Genomic DNA, 19,086 nt, shown 5'->3' with positions numbered 1-19,086 from the left:
GTGTGGTGCGGTCCAAACATCACAAGTTATAGAAACTTTATGTTTATATGTTCGAAAACCTTCAATTATATCATTTTTAGCTTTTTTCCATAATTTAAAAGCGTCACGTCTAAGAGTAGTACGACTTACATTGTCATATCGCGGTTGTAGTCGGTTGCGAATTAGCTCCGTAAGCTTTGGATTGTCGAAGTGGTTGAAAGGAAGCCCTTGTTGAATGACAAACCTTGCCAAATCTTGACGAAGAGCTTCTTGATCGTATACAAAAATCGAACCATCCCGACCAAGTGTAGGTTGTGTCGGGTCTTGAGCGGCCCCCGAACAACTTTTTGCAAGATGTTTTCTTAAAGTAGAGTTACCCGAAACACCTAGGAACTTACCACATCTCTTGCAACGAGCTTTTTCTTGATTATCGGTCATCACGCACAAGTCGAAATTAGCCCAAACGTCGCCTTTACGACTCGTATTTTTGATCGTACGAACATCGTTGTTGGTATAACGTTGTGAAGATTGGGCAACGGAAGCGGCATCGGAAGCGGATGCTTGTGAGTTATCCATTATAGGATTAGTAAGTAGAGTTTAGTGAGTAATTATAGTGTAATTATAGAGTTTTTTGAGATTTAGAGAGAATAGAGAGAATTAGATGGTGTGTTTTCAACCAAAACCCAATACCATCTATTTATACTACACTTGAAGGGGTAAAATGGTCAAAAAAAGTTCAAAAAACTGCAAAAAAAACGCTCCAAACGGCTAGTTTTTTTTTTGATTTTCGAACAGCAAAAAAATCCGGACAGGATCCGGTTTTCAAAAATCCGGATAAAATCCGGTTTTTATCCGGTATTTATCCGGTTCTGGGGCAACGGCTAGATCCGGTCGGATCCGGATCGGATCCAGGAACCGGATCCGGTTCTGACAGGATCCGGATCTGACAAGATCCGGTTTCGGATTTTTTTTCGGATTTTTTTCGGATCCGGTTTTTTTGTTCACCTGTACATATAGGTATGTCTACCACTCATGAATCTCGACCATCTGCCACTTTTTTACCTAGTTTATGACAGACCACATTTGCATATTCTGTTAAGAACTCGTTAGATTCCTATATTTGCCACTACAAAGTTATTCTACTCTATGCACAATAGTTGGTGTATTTGTATGGGAGATGACACTTCATGCATATTGCAATTTGCAAATCCAGTGTGTGTTTAGTTCCCTATGATTAACTAATCAACTATTAAGGACCAAGTGTGTTAAAGAAATCAAATTCTTATTACAATTTCTTCTACCAAAAAGAAAGTAGATAATTCAGGTGGATCATTTAGTACAACCTATGAACAATGTATCCAAGTAAGAAATAGTTAGTTGATCAAAATTTGTTCCCTTTAGTTGCCCATGATTATACGAAGGCAAAATTTGTTCAAATTATTACTGAAAACAGCCTCTATCTTCATTTGTGTCGTATCCAGTATCGCTCACATTTATATTTTAACTACAACAATGAGCACTTACTATTTTATGATCATTAAAAGAAAACAGAAAACCGATCCGTACAGGATAAGCCCTCTGCAACAATTGCATGACAGATAGTTATCATCTCATCGATTGTTGATTCTCCTTTTCATCAACAATGGCTTCTTCTGTAGTTTCACAACCTACCGTCGCAGGATTAGCTGACTCTATTGTTAGGTTTATGGATGGTTCGCTCTTTTGCGCCTGTAGTCCCGTAAACCGTGCAAGATCTATCCATTGCTGCACAAATAAAAAATAAAAAATAAAAATTAGTAAAATGGACCAATAATGTGTTAAAACTATGTGTGCAATTTTGAACCAATGAGTTAACATATACTCCCGATTGGGTCAAATACAAAAATCTAGTCTAGCTAAGAATGAAATGGGCATGTTAAATGGATCAAAAGTCATCCAAAGTGCAAAAAAAAAAAGTGACATTATCAACAGATTCCATCCACAGACTTCCACCATTAATAACAGTAATGAGTTATCTAGCATAGATAATAAATTAAGATATGTGTAACCTGAGTTCCCCAGTACGAATTGACCGTTCGTGCCACAAATGATAGTAAATTCACAAATAACGTTTGGTCAGCAAACAAATCTGATAGCCGATGTTCCACCAGCCCAGCAATTATCTGCATTATTGGTGACACTATGTTAAGTGGCAAATAGAGGTGGCAACATCAATCTCAATTCATTAACGTATGTGTGGTGTACGCAAGTTATATTATGTCACTAACAAGTCAAGTTGGTCAAATGGGTCACATAATTTTAAAGTCACCCGAATCTTAATGTATATTTCATACACAAACGCTCTTCAATTTTTGTATTCAAGGAGTTAAATTAAACTGAAATAACAAATATTTTTTGACATGTGAACCAGTTCGCCACCTCCAAACAAGATGTGAATGATTGGAGTCGCCATGCCATACTGAAGCTGAAATACTAGTAATGGATAATCATGATACCTGGTACCGAAGATTAGCTGATGTCCCCAAAAATCCACTATAAACAACTGCAGTTTTCAATATTGGTGATCTTTTATTCTGTTCCTTATTCATAAAACCTGGATTAAGAACCTTTCGTGCAATATACAAAACATTCGAGGCTGCAACAGCACCAATACTGGAAACAAATCCAACACCAGCTAGTTTCATACCACCAACAACCACTGAAGCAACTCTATGCCCTAAGTTCCAGTCCTTCCCAGCTAACGTTTTTTGAAAAGCATTATCTGGTATGGACCCAAGTAGGCCCGTTAGTGTATCTATGCTATCGGGCCCATTAGAATCATCAGCAAATGATAGAAATGATAATGTAGGAGCAGGAAGCCAAACTGTGAAGAAATCAACTACTATTCCTCTGATGGTGTCTGTTATGACATAGTCAATTTCTTCCAAGAACCTTCCTTTTCGTTTTTGATATTGTGCTATGATGGTAGTTGTTACTGATATTGTTTCCTCTATAGCTAATCTATGTAAGAATTTGGGATCCGCCAATAATCTTTCTCTGAAACCCTGGCATAGATTTAGTCACGATCAACACATATATTAAAATGAACTACCATGAGGTTTTTATCTTTAGATAAAGTTTCAGGAGATTATCAGCATTAAAAATACACTTTGGACAATTGTTACATGTTGACCTCAGTATTTTAGCTATTTTTTAATCCTTTCCTTTTAACTCATACAACAGAACCAACATTTTAAAAGAATATATGTACATGGGTCATAATCGCCACCTCTACATGGACAGATTTGAGCATGAGGCAAGAATAAGAATGACAAAGCAGTCACACACAAACAGATACCTGAAAATTATGAGTAAGTTCTGAAAGAAGAGGATACTGCTCCAGATCAAACAAGTTCTGCAGTACTTCAGGAGATACCAGACCAAGATCCAGTCCTTTTTGAATATCCTATTAAAAAATGTACAAAACATATAATTAACATCTATCAAAACTCTTGTTTTAATATACTCTTCAACATTATCACTACCTTAAGTAGATTCAATCATTCAATTCAACTAAATGGTATATATATGCAGTGTGACTTAAGACTAATATATGCATATAAAGTGGATCCCACTTTTTCATTATGAAAGTCGCCTTGTAACAATATACATACATACATACATACATATATATATATATATATATATATATATATATATATATATAATCAGAACAACTCTTGACTTCAAAAAATGCATATATACGCATACGTTTGACCATTGATTTTGAAGGAAATAAATCAGCAGCATGGGTCATCCTATACTTAAACTAGTCATCAAGTAAATAAAATAATAGAGCTATTTACACGTGGAGGAACAAAAAGGAAAAAAAAAAACAGAATAATATGCTCATTTACAAGGATCAAACCCTTTGGATAGAGCATACTTGGTCAGTATACCACCACACTAAAGATTTTAGTTCAGTGGAATTTACTACTTAATTTTAGTTAACATCTCAAAAGCAGAAAGAGAACCTAGTTTCAAATGAAACGTGTTTAGATTTATCATAACGATCATGTTCTATAAACGTCAGCACAACCAGCACATCACATTCTCATTGTTTAACATTTACACACTAGTAACTGAAAAAAGGGTTCCACTAACCTGTGGCAAAGCATCTCGTCTTCTGCCAGCAGCATTCATGACTCGAGCAATTTCAGCCCGATCAAAGCAATTTCGTGTACACGGTCTAGCAGCAGAATACCACAAAAAATCAGCAACAGGAACTTCACCCTCACGTCTAATAAACTGTCTTTCAGGATCAAGTAATATAACCGTTTGATTCTTCTTTTGTAACTTCCTACCAATTCTAGCAGGTACCCCAATCCCTCTTGATCCATACACAACATGACTTGCACCAGTCAGTACGACCAACAATCCGGTTGATCCTGATGGTCCATTTGTAACTGTGTTTAAGATTATCTGAGACATGGTATACTCTTCAACAACCCTGGCTTGTGCAGATAGATATGAACTGGGCCCAAATGGTATAGACTGAGTTGGAAAGTTGATTTCCTTTGATGGTCTACGTGAGATAGATGTAAAGCCTGAAATGAAACCTGATCCAGCTGGAGGAGCATAAGCTTTACGCTCAGCCTTAGATAGTCCACGTATACCATCAGCTTGAACAGTCCTTATTATCTAGCAGACAGATCACAACAACTAGTGTACAGTCAGTTTGATTATTACTTATGATGCCATAAAGTTCATCATATGTGGAAATTTGTATGCATTATAACAATGAATACCTTAAGTGGAGTACCACAAGCAACTAATCGAACTCCATTATCACGACAATAATTCAGAAGAGGCTCGTATTCCTGCCATCGCTGCGGTGGCCAATGTGACACAAATTTCTTCAACTCCTCTCCATCAATTCTGCAATCCATGATTAAGTTCAATAATACGTCAAATTATATGTATTAGCTAACATAAACTACAATAACAACAAACCGTTTATCAATATATTGATCAAGTTGTGATTGCAAATCAGCAGGAAATGCTTCCATCGCCACCGTAATCTGTCGATTTGATTCCGCACACCTTTTCGCCAAATTTCGAACAATCTCAACCTCCAATTCCTTATCATCCTTAGTCGGAACTTGTTCCGCTTCACCTAAATAAACAATTCGCCCGTTCATCACTTTCTCCCATACCTTTCCTTTATCCTTCCCAACCGCCATTGGTTCTCCGATAACCGTCGCATCATAAATCCTCGAAGTTATCACATCCTCTTTCTTTACCGGCGCAACAACTTCCTTTTCAATTTCCGTCACCGGAACAGCCGAAACGGCGGTACCGGCACTCTCGGTAACCGTCTTCTCATCTGCCCTAGCTACTGCGGATCGGAGTACGTAAGCTCCGATTGCAATTAACGGCGTAACTAATACGTCTCGTCTTCTCGGACGAACTTCGTCTTCGTTGTTAACTGAGCTGATGATGACGTGGCAACGACGCCGTTTGTTTGTAATTGAAGTGCGTGTGCGGTGAAGTGTGATGCGGTGGTGTGTGTCGACGTGGACATTGTTGGGACAGTGAAATACTCGGAGAGTATGGGCCTCCATCTCCGACTATCGGTCCTGTAAGGGATTTTGTGTAAAATTGTGGTATAAAATAAACTAATTTATCGTATTTATTACTCCATTTATTATTTATTAGTTTATTATTCTATTTCTATTATTTATTCTTGTTCTTGTAATAAAAAAAAATAGAAAATCCGGTTGTGGAAGTGAAAAATTGATATTAAGATGTGAAGATTATGAACCATACGTTCTGGTTTATAGTTTTTTGTGAATTTGGGAGTTCTGACGTGGAAGTATAAAATAAACTAATGTCCTTATACTATTTCCAACCGCGACTGTGACGTTCAGAGGCGTCTTTGAACAAAGGCAAGATAGACAATCGCCTAGGGCCCAAAAATTTTGAGGGCCCAAAACTTAAAATATGTGTATACATTTCTCAAAATTTTCAACTAAATTTAATAAAAATTGTCGATCAAAGTTATAATACTATAATTTTAAATAGTTAAATACATTGTAAGTAATAAATAAAAAAGGTTAAGTATAAAAAATTTTATTCGAGTTAAAAATTTTAACAAGTATGAGGGCTCATTTTTATTTTCGCCTAGGACCATCGAATTGTTGAGACGGCCCTGGTGACGTCAGAGTCGGATTGTGCACTTTTTGGTGAAAAAGTGGGTTTTTGACTGTGACTGTATTTGACCCCCGTTAACCCAAAATTTCAAGTTTTTGTGTCAAATATTTAGAAGGTGATGTGGTAAAATTTGATTGAAAATTGGATGGGAAAAAGATAAATTAAATAATAAATATAAATGTTGAAAATTTGTGATTAGGTGGAATTTAATCTCACGCTCCAAGCTTTGAATGTTAAATATTTGACTAACATTTTCCAGCGTCAGTTTTTGAAGCCCTTTAATGGCGTCAGAATTTGTCAAATAGCTCCATGTCATGTGACGGAATATATTTAACGCCGGGCTATAATAAGCCTTAGCGTATCCCATCAAGTTTCTTTTTATCATAAAAGTCTCATAAATATTAGTATTTAATTATTTATTTACGGAGTATTTATTTTTTGTTAAGCGAGAAAACCCCAATGAACAAGCATATTGGATCGCCATATAAGGTAAACCTCGAGTAATCAAGACTCCCGCGCAAGATTTGGTACCGAGTGAATTGCGCGTTATGTGCACCCTCTGGTTACACTCCTTTTTCTGAACAATTTGACATAATCATGAATTAAACCCGGCTGACGTGCTTTATTGAGCAACTCAGTGAGCACTCATGCAAGTGTGAGTGGTCAGTGTTTATTTATTATTATAAAAATAAATAATAAGAGTATTTAGAAGAATGATCACTTAAATATTTATAAACGGGTTTGGTTGCGTGGTTAGATCGACTGATGTCGTGGGTTTGTTTTTCGGGTTCTTTCATTTATAGGGGATGCTTTTCGGATTTGTGTTATGCGATAATCTCATTGTCGGAGATTTGGTCCTTATTCTAGGTATGGTTCTATATTTTTGCATTCTGGACTCTTTTTGAGGCGGTCGTGTTTGCTATGCGGTCGTTGGTGATGGTTTGTTGATATCGCGGAGATGGTCGGCGTTCTTGAGTGTCGTTGTTTATTGTGGGAATTATGTTTTTATGCTTTTTAATGCAGGTGGTACTTAGTTTATCTTTTGCTAGCATGTTTTTTTTTTTTTTTTTTTTTAACAACAAAAGATTTTATCAATCATGGCTCTCCAGCATGAAGCGAGAGAAAACCAAACGACAATTACAATGGGTACACAAAAGCTTAATAATACACTTGTTTTGGCTAGGTTTATCTTTTGCTAGCATGTCATTCATGTTATTATTTCCTTGTCATTTCTGTTTCATCATTTTTGTTTCGTCATGTTGATTGGAATTTGATTTAGAATTGTAGTTTTTGTGCCGCTTGTTTTTTTGGCTAGGTTTAGATTTTCTTTTATCTAATCTACTTATTAATATTGAAGTTGGTGGTGGATAAAATACATGCTATTGAGATATAAGTGGAGGAACAGACAGTTACGCCTAATAAACATAATGGAAAATTAATCTTGTTATGGAACTAGATCAATTGTACAAAATGGCGATGTTGACACGTTACTGAAGGCGCACATAAAATGATAAAATGAAACGTTAAGGGGATGAAAATTTAAAGTTCTTTCACAAAGAAAAATTGAGCAGACAATTAAAGGTGTTAATTCAAACGCTGATTGGTTAACGGACCCCTTATGTATTAAAGATGCATTATTGTCGTTTTACAAAGCTAAATTTGCAAATTATTACCTTCATGTTCAATGTATCCATTTCCTTAAAATATATTTTCTTATTTCTTATTTCTAATGTGTATATGTATATTTGATTTAAACTTACAAATTCACCTATCCTTCTGCATATTTGGAGGCACCGCATGGACGAAGCAAATGGATAGCCCATTACGCACACGAACCACTTTATACGATTTATTTTTTTTATTATTATTTTTCCTTTTCTTTTGATAAGCGAGAAAACCTCATATGAACAAGCACATTGGCTCGTCATAGAGGGAAAAACTTCGGGTAAAACATAAATAAGTAATAGTACAGAAATTTGACACATCAAGATAATGAATTTCAAGTCATATCGTGGCTCGAGGGGTTTGACTGTGTGGAGATGAGGTACTTTGACAATAAGTAAAATGATAAAATTAGAAAAATGAATTACATAGAAAACATTGTGCGGGGGATATATTACTCCTTTATACTAAAACACATTCATGATTGGTGTCGTTTTAGTTTTACTCCTTTATACTAAAACACATTCATGATTGGTGTCGTTTTAGTTTAAGGAGATCAAGATTTACTTTTTGTGTTCAGACAGACTTCATTTTTGATTTTTTGAAACTCAATTCATAATAATTTTTTATTTAATTAGGCTATTTTATTCATTAACTTATAACATATATCACAAATGGATAGATAATTAGGTATTATAAAAAAGTTATAAAAACAGGTTTTACATATTAATTGATTTATAGTTCAAAATTTCAATATTTATAACTACATATTCTTTTTTATTTTTCTAACGATAACATATTAAAAATTAAATGTTGTTCATGTTCGTATATGAAATTTTACATAACAATTTTAATTTACTTTTGTTTAACAATTTTAGATTTGATAGGTTAAATTTTAAAAAATTAAATTATGCGAATCTGGTAATATTAACTGGTTTTTCCTTTAAACACATTATGGATATTTTAACGCGAAACATATAGTATTGTATAACGATAATCATCCCGCCAGCAGCAATGTACTTTGGCCCAACGAAGCGGGCCCGGGTCATTTTTCTAATTTTTACTATTAGTATTACATGAGTCTATTGTGGCAACCAATTTAACTTTGTAACTCAACCCACTAAGATTGTGGCCTAACTTAAAGATTTAACTCAAATCAAAGAAGTTTCAAGAAACCTATGTAAGATGATAACGTCACATTTATACATATTATTATTTGCGTTATCGGTTCTCGTTGTTATTATTTTTTTTTACATTTTTTGAAGATCCTGGATGTTTTAAATAAAGAGAAATGGTCCAAGGAAGTGATGATGGTGATTTATCAAAGTTTTAACGTAAAAGACATCAAGACGAAGACAAATGACAAGTGAGCAAAAGATCTAAGTTCATACTGAAAAATCTCACATTTCAAACAAAAATCTCACTTCTTGAAAATCCTCACAGAACGCGAGAATATGCAATGGAACACAAGATTCTTGTCTGAAACGCGAGAATGTTGTCCAAAACATGAGATTCCCAGTTTTTTCAGAATTTCTGGACTCGTCGTTTGGTCGCATTTCAATTGCAGTTTCCACATCTCAATCACCTCGTGAAACGCGAGATTGCGGTCACGAAACGCGAGAATTGGACGTACATAACAAGTTTCTAGTTTACTACTATAAATACTCATTTAATCCCCTCATTTGGAATAACTTTTATTTACGAATTCTGGAGCAGCAAATGTGATGCCCCGTACAAAACCATCGTGTACGAATCATCAACAACAGGATCATTACAAGGTCAAACACTATATGCGTTTTCAAAACAAGTTTGCATTCATGATAAAAGGTGACGTCATAGCTAACGTCAAATGTTTTACAATAAAAAGTATGCTTCTATGAATAGACGCAAAGATAATAGTGCGTGACCCTTAGGTCGTTACAAATCATTGTTCAAAAGTAATTAAGTTTGAATGCAAGATATAGTATTTCATGCGGTGACATCTCTAGTAAAGCACAGCGGGAGTCTACGAGGCATGAGTAGTACACAGCGGAAGCAACCTTAAGCACCTGAGAAAAACATGCTTAAAAACGTCAACACAAAGGTTGGTGAGCTATAGTTTAAGTATAACAATAATGTAAGGTAGGTCACGAGATTTCAGTGCTACAAAGAGCGCTTCAAAACAGTATGATAAAGTATATGTTTAACCGTGGGCACTTGGTAACTAACTTAACGTTTATAACCCCCTGAAAGTACACTTGGCAAGTGCGTATGTATACGAAGTATTAAACACCCGTTAAATGCTAGCGCTACTAGCCCGAGTGGGGATGTCAAACCCTATGAATCCATATCTAAGATTCGAGTTCACCGGTTCAAAAACCAATGACTAAACGTTACCGAGTTAAAAGAAATGTTTATGCCGTTGTATAACCCACACATATATAAAGTTTAAGTACTCGTGCCTAGTATGTAAAACGTAAAATGCGCATGTATTTTCAGTTCCCAAAATAGTTAAAGTAAAAAAATGGATGCTTTAACTCACAGTGGTAAAGTAGTAGTAAAGTTGAGTCGAGAAGTAAGCAAGTATGTAGGTCCGGAAAGTCCTCAACCTAAGTTAAATATTACTAAGTCAGTAAATCATTCCAATAGGTTTAAATTTATGTAAATTAGGTCTTAAGGGTCATCATCATTCATCATCAAACAAAAGGTGTAAAGTAAGTTTCATTCTAGAAAAGAGTTTAAAACAAAGGCTGACTTCGATCAGTCACCACGGCCTCTATACCTACTGAAATAAGGTGAGACCAGTGGCCATGGCTCCGTATATGAGTCCTTTAGTTGTGGCAAAAATTCCAGAAGCAAACTCGTCTTCATTTGACCGTGGCGACGGTCTAACTGCGAGTAGGTCAGAATTTTCAGCACAACGTTAAAAGGACATAGTGACGTTCGGAAGGCCATAGATCCTAAACCGTAACTCGGATTAAGACGAGTCTAAAACGAAAAATTATCTACTCAAACAGAGATAACTGAAAATCAACTTTACAGTAGCCCAGGTATTCTGCTCAGTTCCAGAAAACAGTAAACAGTAGGTTCTGGTGGGTTCTTGGTGCTTGATGTTCATCACGGTTCTCATCCTTGATGCATATAGCTTTAAGTGTACAACTCGTTGATGTGTTTACATCATCTTTACCAAGTTTTGACCATCATAACATAAGTGTAAGTCTAAGATAAGTAGCACAACTCAATTAAGTGTTGCAAGTAGTTTGATGAACCAAAGTTACATCAAGATCTTAGATTTATCACATACATGAGTTTAAAAAGTAATATTGAACTACAAACTTGAAAGTAAACTAACTAATCAAAATCTTAAGTTGTAGAACATAGTTCTTAGTTAGATCTTGAAGATCCAAGACCCAAAAGTCTAGATCTAAAGCTATTAAGTTAAATCCTAAGTAATAACACTTGAATCTTTGCTTTAATGAAACCATAAGCTATAAAACTTAGATTTTCATCTTGTAAAGTATATGTAAGCTTTCAAGCTTTTGTTTATGACAAAATAAGTAGACCATAAGCTATAAAAACTTATATCTTTCATATGTATGTGAAGTTATAACTAGAAAGTTATACTTCCATGTTCTTGAACTTACAAGTTAACTTTAGTTCAAGAAAAATGAGATCAAAGTTAATTAGTAACACTTGACCAACAACAACATGAATCACGAATTTAAAAAGTGCAAGAATGAAGTAATAAACTAAATAAACAAGTTACAAGTTCATGGTTGTTCATACTTTTAAAGATTCAAGCCAAAGTCTTGATCTTTAAGGAAGTAAATTTTAAGTTTACAACATGAACTTCAAGTATGATATTACAACTCATGAACTTTCAATCTTTTAAAGCATTAAGTGTAGAACCATAACTAGAAAGTTAGGTTCTTGTATGTTCTTGTATGAACAAAATGGAATGATGAACAAACTAGAGAGTTTGGTTCTTAACAATAGGTAAGTAAACAACAACAACAAAGTTCAAGTAATTAAACAACAACAAGAAGCAAGTAAAAGAATGATGATGATGTGTTGTTTGGTTTCGGTTTTGGACAAGAGAAAAGGAAGAAGAGAAGTTCTCGTTACTTATAATTTAGAGAGCAAAATGAGATAAATGTTTGAGAGAAAAATGCAAGTAAGAGTGTGTGTGTAAATGTGAGAGGATACTAGTGAACAAGTAGTAAAAAAAAAGATTTTGAACTCCTCTTTTTCTCCCATAGCCGACGGTTTACCAAAGAGGAGGGGGAAGGGAGTTGTCCACAAGTCTCTTGCATGTAATTGTCTTAAAAGTTGGTTATAAGGTGTGTTTTCATGGGAAAGATGTGTAATGGAACAAGTAACTAGATTCCATGCACTAATCCATCTAGTTTTATCTTAAAAGTAATACTTACATGAGTGATGGGCTAATAAGTCCATTAAGGTGAGTAGAGTGGGCTTCTAAGTCCACTAACACTAATGAAAGCCCAAGTTCAAGTGATTAACAATTTAAATCCAACAAAGCTCAAGTAATTAACTAGTAACTTAAGTTAATTAAAAATGATTAATAATAATTAATCATGCATGCAAATAATATATTAAATATTATTCGTGAAAAGTTCATGTGTCACAAAGACGTGTTAAAATTCATGTATGGTAACAAGTAAATGTATAGAAATACATTCATTAAATCACAAGCATTAATAATAAATATTAATAAGTAAACGTTGGAAAATCCAGGGTCGTTACAGCAAAGGTCGCATTTTCTGGTTTTTTTCATTGTTCTTAGGATTTGAACTCTTTAGATTCAATTTTGATCTCGTGTAATCATTGATAACTTTTATTCGTTACTCTTTATTAACACAATGGTTATGAATTGTTTATCTTTGTGTTTATCTATCTTTTGTTGATGATGAGTAGCTAAATTATTCTTATTCACTTGGATGACTGAACTTTGATGATGGATTGTTATCTTATGATTATATATAATTGATTAATTACTCTTGTTATGTTCAACTGAAGAACCACCATTACTTATGCATGTTAATTAGTTATATTGTGGGTTTGTTGATTAGGTTAACGATAATTAATGTTATTAATAAACTTTTCTAGATTATTGACATACAATTAAGGATTCGTTGAGTTATTTGCGGGGAAACCATTATAATTAGACGTTATTAAATTAACTATTAATCGGCTAAATTAGTTGTGAGGTTGAATAAGGACACCGAATTAACCTAAATTTGGATTATAATCTTGAGTAGTATTGAAAAGACTCGTCCATATTACTATAAACGCGGTACGTTATTCATTGGTCCCATAGCGAGGTATTTGACCTCTATATGATACATTTTAGAAAATATTGCATTCGTTTCATAAAAAGACACACCCTTATTATACATAATGCATGTTTTAAACAAGTGGGCGATTATTTAAGAAATAATCCCCATAATACAACGGTTTCCAAATACTACACATGTGACATAACAGTCGAATATAATACATGACAAAGGTTTTATTGAATGCAACACTTCATTTAAACAAAAGCATGAGACTCCATGCACAGCTTGCTCAGATAATGCAACAGCGGAAGACTTTCTTAAGCACCTGAGAATAAACATGCTTAAACAGTCAACACAAAGGTTGGTGAGTTATATAGGTTTAAAGCTAGCATCGATATAAATATAGACCACAAGATTTCATAGTTATAAATATTTCAATAAAGATATTCTATAAGTTGTTGAGCGCTTCGGTATCCATACTTAACTATAAATGTAGCATATTTCCTTTATTATGAAATCTCCCTGCACTGTACCAAGTGTAGTAAAAATGAAGTACTATGCAACTGTTTACGATAATAGAGCGACTAGCCCGGTTGGGGTTGTCAAACCCGATAGATCTATCAATAGGATTCGCGCTTACATGTTCTTACAACATGTAAATATTAGTTACCAAGATATTAGGGAAGATATGCAATGTGGTACAACTCAACGTAGAATATATTTTAAGTACTTGCGTCCATGGCGTAAAACATAAAATGCATGTATTCTCATCCCAAAATATTTTTAGAGTTTAAAAATAGGACTATATACTCACGGTAGTAAAAGTATATTAATAATAAGTTTTCAGCTTATTAAAAATATGGCCGTCATCCTTGGATTCACGAACCTATAACAATAATAATGATTCAGATAATAATACGACATGTGAATAAAATAAAACAAGTTCATAGAATACTTATATATTAATTTTTAATATTTTTATGTTAGTAGTCCTTTGTTAGTAGTCCAAAATAGTCCGAAATGTCCAACAGTCCAATAATCGGTATATATATATAATCTCAGAATTACCCCACGACGTATTGTATACGTATTGTCTTTGCATTAACCCTATTGTATGCGTATTGTCTTAGAATTTATCAAAACGTATTGTATACTTATTGTCTTAGGATTTATCAAAACGTATTGTATACTTATTGTCATGGAATGTACCAAGATTATTATATATATATAAAATCTCAGAATTAACTAAGATTATAATATTTTGTTATACTAATGATAACATGTCCAAATATATTTAGGAAAAGTTATCAAGGATATGGTTAATATAGTTTTTTCAATATAAATTTCGTCCATACAACGTTAATTTTAGCAGATTTTGTTTTGCTCGCCAAATACTCATTACAACTCCGTTTAAAGTGAATCAAATTGCTATGGTTTCATAATGAACTGTAGTATTTAGAACTAAACTGAAAAAGTAGTGGTTTATAGTCGGAGTTACAAGTTACAAGTCATATTTGAAAGAGGTAGTCATTTTCGTCGAAAAACGACATCTTGATGACCATTTTGAAAAACATACTTTCACTTTGTGTTTAACCATGATTTTTGGATATAGTTTCATGTTCATAAGAAATATCATTTTCTCAGAATAACAACTTTTAAATCAAAGTTTATCATAGTTTTTAATTATCCAACCCAAAACAGCCCCCGGTTTTACTACGACGGCGTATGTCCGGTTTTACGGTGTTCTTCGTGTTTACAGGTTTTAAATCATTAAGTTAGCATATCATATAGATATAGAACATGTGTTTAGTGGATTTTTAAAGTTATGTTAGAAGGATTAACTTTGTTTGCGAACAAGTTTAGAATTAACTAATCTATGTTCTAGTGATTACAAGTTTAAATCTTCGAATAAGATAGTTATATATATATATATATATATATATATATATATATATATATATATATATACATATATATATATATATATACATATATATATATATATATGAATCGAATGATGTTATGAACATCATTACTACCTCAAGTATAGTAGGTAAACCTACTGGAAATGATGAAAAAATAACTTGAGCTTCAAAGGATCTTTGATGGCTTGGAAGTTCTTGAAGCAGAATCATGACACGAAAACAAGTTCAAGTAAGATTACTACTTGATTTAAGGTAGTTATGTTTATAGGAATTAAACCAAAGCTTGGATATGATTATTACCTTGATTAAGAATGAAAATTTACTGAGATTAGATGGAAGTTCTTGATCTTTGATGAGTTGTTGGATTTGATTAAAAAGATTGGAAGTAATCTTGCAACTTCTTGATTCTAGGTTGTTTTTATGATGATTAAAGCTTGTAATTGAAGCTAAATGATGGGAAAAATACTTGAAGATGATCAAGTATGAAGTTAGGAGTATTTTGAGAGAGAATTGGGAGTGTAAGTATGAGAAAATGGAATGAAGAAATGATGTGTATGCATAAAAACGTTTTTAGTTTATAAAGAAAGAAAAGATTCCTAATTTTGTTTTCTTGCTAAATAATTCATGCTACTTGACAAATGGTTAGTTCCACATGTTCCTTAATCATTTAAGGCTGCTAAGGAGCAGATTTTTATTGGTATATACCAATAGTAAATACATCTAGAAGCTGGGTATAATACGAGTGCAAATACTGAGCGAATACGAGTAGAATTCTCGATGAAAACAAATGGGAATACAATTGTGATTATTTTTGTTAAGTAAGAGTGGCTTGATATATGTATTGAAGTCCTTCAAATGTGTATTAATACATCTTAATACACTATATATATATATATATATATATATATATATATATATATATATATATATATATATATATATATATATATATATATATATATATATATATATATTTTAACTGAGTCGTTAAATCATCGTTAGTCGTTACATGTAAGTGTTGTTTTGAAACCTTTATGTTAACGACCTTGTTAAATGTAATTAATTCCATTGTTATTATATCTAATGGGATGTTAAATTGTTATATTATCATGATAACATAGTGTGTTAATATATCTTAATACGATATATAAATATTAAGACATTATTACAACGATAATCGTTACGTATAAATATCGTTTCGAAATCCTTAAGTTAGTAGTCTCGTTTTATGTATATAATTCATTGTTAATATACTTAATGAGATACTTAATTATCATTTCATCATGTTAAATATATATATAAGTTCATATATATATTATCATGTTATTTACAAGTTATAACGTTCGTGAATCATAGGACAAGTTGGGTGGTCACACGTTTACATAAAATTCATTTCAATTAATCAAGTCTTAAAAAGTTTGATTGCTTAATATGTTGGAAACATTTAATCATGTAAATATTAATATTGTTCAATATATAATCATGGAAAAATCCGGGTCATGACAAGTATAAAGTTGTTTGATTGTGTGATTTGAATCGGGACACCGGTTTAGCCCAGGGTTTATCAAAGTAACTCTAGACTAAGTGCATGATTACTTTACTATGTGGTGAGTTAACTTGTATCTAGGTTATTGACAAATCATAGGTTAATTACTTGCTAATAAATTGTATAAATCGATGGATAATTGAAGTGTCACCACCACATCAATTATTATAACGCTTTAAACGAAACAATCTTAGCCAAGAGAATTGACTTTAAGTGGATACCGTTGTTTCCATTGATTTTTGTTTATTTACTTTTTGTGTTTATTAAAACTCAAAACCCCCCATTTACTTAGAATAATAATTAGTTTTAAGTTCTTGAATTATTCTGCTCATTGTGGAACAAATCAGATTTACCTTTATTCTGTTACTACATGATTAGAATAGTTGTCTATTTGTGTGTTATAGTTGTCTATTTGTGTGTTGATTGATAATAGTTTTTCTAGTTTAAATTATAGGTTAGATTTAACATATTACAAGATCTCTAGAACTCTTTTCTTTTTCTTTGAAATAGTATGGAATCTTCATGAATATATCTAAAACAATGTACATGAATATTATAGTAGGTTAATATAACCATTCATTTAGTTTAATCATAGCCATCTATTTTGTAGTGGAAGTAATATAAATAGGGGTGGTTTATTTGATACAACACACATCAACTTTAATTGTGGTTTTTTAAATTTTTTGTAAGAATTAAGATACAAACTGATTTGAGGAAATTTTTTACGAGATTGATCATTAACTGACCCATCATCAGAAAAACATTGTTTTTCTAATCAATTTTTGAAGAAGTTTTTCTCGATATTTTTAACTTTTTTTTCTTATCAATTATTAGAAAAAAAAATTTCTAATCAATTCTTTAAGAAGCTTTTCTCGATGAATGCTACTTTTTATTTTTTGAGAAAAAAAGAAGAAACTTATAAGTTGGTAAAATATATTTTTCAATTAACTAAATTACAAATCTTTTTTGAACTAGTTTTTAAAAATTAAAAACAATTCAGTTGATGAAATTATTGTAATTATTATGTATTATCGAATAATAATTCCTTTAAAAAGCTAGAAACCATGGGAAAAAAACAATAAAAAACCCCACATCACAAGATCTAATATAGAGGATCCCATAACATAAGCTCTACAACTAAAAACAAAGACGACAACACATCAATAGATAATGAAGACATGTACACATAATCCAATGCTAGCAGCCCACACCCATTGAAAATGTGCTGGATCATAACCCGATTTTCACACAAATGCCAGATCACAGAAGATCGAAAGTCACAATATCCACCCACAAGTAAACAAAACCTTGATGACCACCTAACCATTGAGCCAATGAGAAATTTATAGATTTTAATCACTTTCACCCTTAAATTTTAGTAAAAAGCCAACCAAAAGATCTCATCAGTACCTCTTTGTACAAATTTAAGCCTCCATCATTTTCACCCTTGAAGACTTTATCATTTCTATTGTCCAGATAATATATAAAGCTGACCAGGTAACACTCTCACAAACATTCCGATTTCTTGCATTACACATTGGAGTACAATATTCGTTTGAAACATTACAATTTTTAGCATTACACACTGGTGTTCAATAGTCATGTTGAATCTTTATGCAAATCAATAGTTGTAAGTGTCTCCTATTTCAGGGATTTTTTTATAAAATCTTTAAGATTTACACAAAGTGAGTTTTCATAATTTAGCGTACTCTATAAATTCTTAAAAAATTTACACGAAATTAATATATTTCGACTATTTTATTTGGAAAAAACGGGGCTACAACATGCATTTTTATTTAACAAATCATGCAATAAAACCATGTTGTTAATTTGTTGTTTATTTGCTCTATAACCTGATGTAATTCTGTTGTTAATCTACATAATAATTTGCTACAAATTGTTGTTAAAAGATGATCCAATGTTGTTAAATTGATGCATAATTGATGTTAAAACTATTGATTAATAGGTGTTGGTGTGTAAAATAAAAAGGTTTAGGGCTCAAGCCCAAAGGCCATGTTTATTGTTTAGTAGGTGTTCGGTGTATGAGTTGTTGTTAAACTAATGTTGTTTACTTATTTTATATGTTGTTTGTTGTTTTTTTGCTGAGTTTTATCTTATAAAAGTTGTTTATAATTGCAAATTATAAAGCTGTTAACTAAAGTTGGTTATAATTGTTGAGATTTAAAGCTGTTAGCAACCTGATTGTTTAATGATTTGTTGTACAGATGAAATTCAAGGGCCACTAAAGCAACCGAGAATCATTCCTCATACATATGTACTGTGCAGTTTCATTAAATTAATTGATTATATCACTAAAACCATCATCGTTTGAAAGGTCAGTATATCACTATAACTAGCCGAGCAGTTTCATTAAATCAATTGACTATTTTTATGACCAAGAAGATTATATCTTATCTCATATTTGTTAAGTAATACTTACTATTTTTGTTTAGGACTACTTGATGAGATTGATAGTGTGCTTGAAAAGATAGAGAAAGCTGCTTCT

General features: G+C 32.5%; 1 protein-coding gene across 1 annotated transcript; it reads right to left on the bottom strand.

Moving 5' to 3' along the window:
* Positions 1-1,390: 1,390 nt before the first annotated feature.
* Positions 1,391-5,712, bottom strand: LOC139861097 (protein RETICULATA-RELATED 6, chloroplastic-like). Its single transcript, XM_071849400.1, has 7 exons — positions 4,972-5,712; positions 4,767-4,896; positions 4,123-4,659; positions 3,317-3,424; positions 2,475-3,023; positions 2,028-2,141; positions 1,391-1,743 (listed from the first exon to the last, which is right to left on the bottom strand). Exons 1-7 carry the CDS (start codon positions 5,580-5,582, stop codon positions 1,585-1,587), a joined length of 2,208 nt encoding a protein of 735 aa, XP_071705501.1. The 5' UTR covers positions 5,583-5,712; the 3' UTR covers positions 1,391-1,584.
* Between the last annotated feature and the right edge of the window lie 13,374 nt (positions 5,713-19,086).

This window comes from Rutidosis leptorrhynchoides, chromosome 8, assembly GCF_046630445.1.
Source record: "Rutidosis leptorrhynchoides isolate AG116_Rl617_1_P2 chromosome 8, CSIRO_AGI_Rlap_v1, whole genome shotgun sequence".
Lineage (NCBI taxonomy): Eukaryota > Viridiplantae > Streptophyta > Magnoliopsida > Asterales > Asteraceae > Rutidosis > Rutidosis leptorrhynchoides.
Note: the sequence above shows the minus strand (reverse complement) of the source record. Positions and strands in the feature narration are given on the sequence as shown.

Coding starts and splice junctions, on each gene's coding strand:
- LOC139861097 (XM_071849400.1), bottom strand. CDS start 5,582: ATGGAGGCCCATACTCTCCGAGTATTTCACTGTCCCAACAATGTCCAC. Junction 4,897..4,971: donor GATCAATATATTGATAAACG/GTTTGTTGTTAT, acceptor CATGGATTGCAG/AATTGATGGAGAGGAGTTGA. Junction 4,660..4,766: donor CTTGTGGTACTCCACTTAAG/GTATTCATTGTT, acceptor TCTGTCTGCTAG/ATAATAAGGACTGTTCAAGC.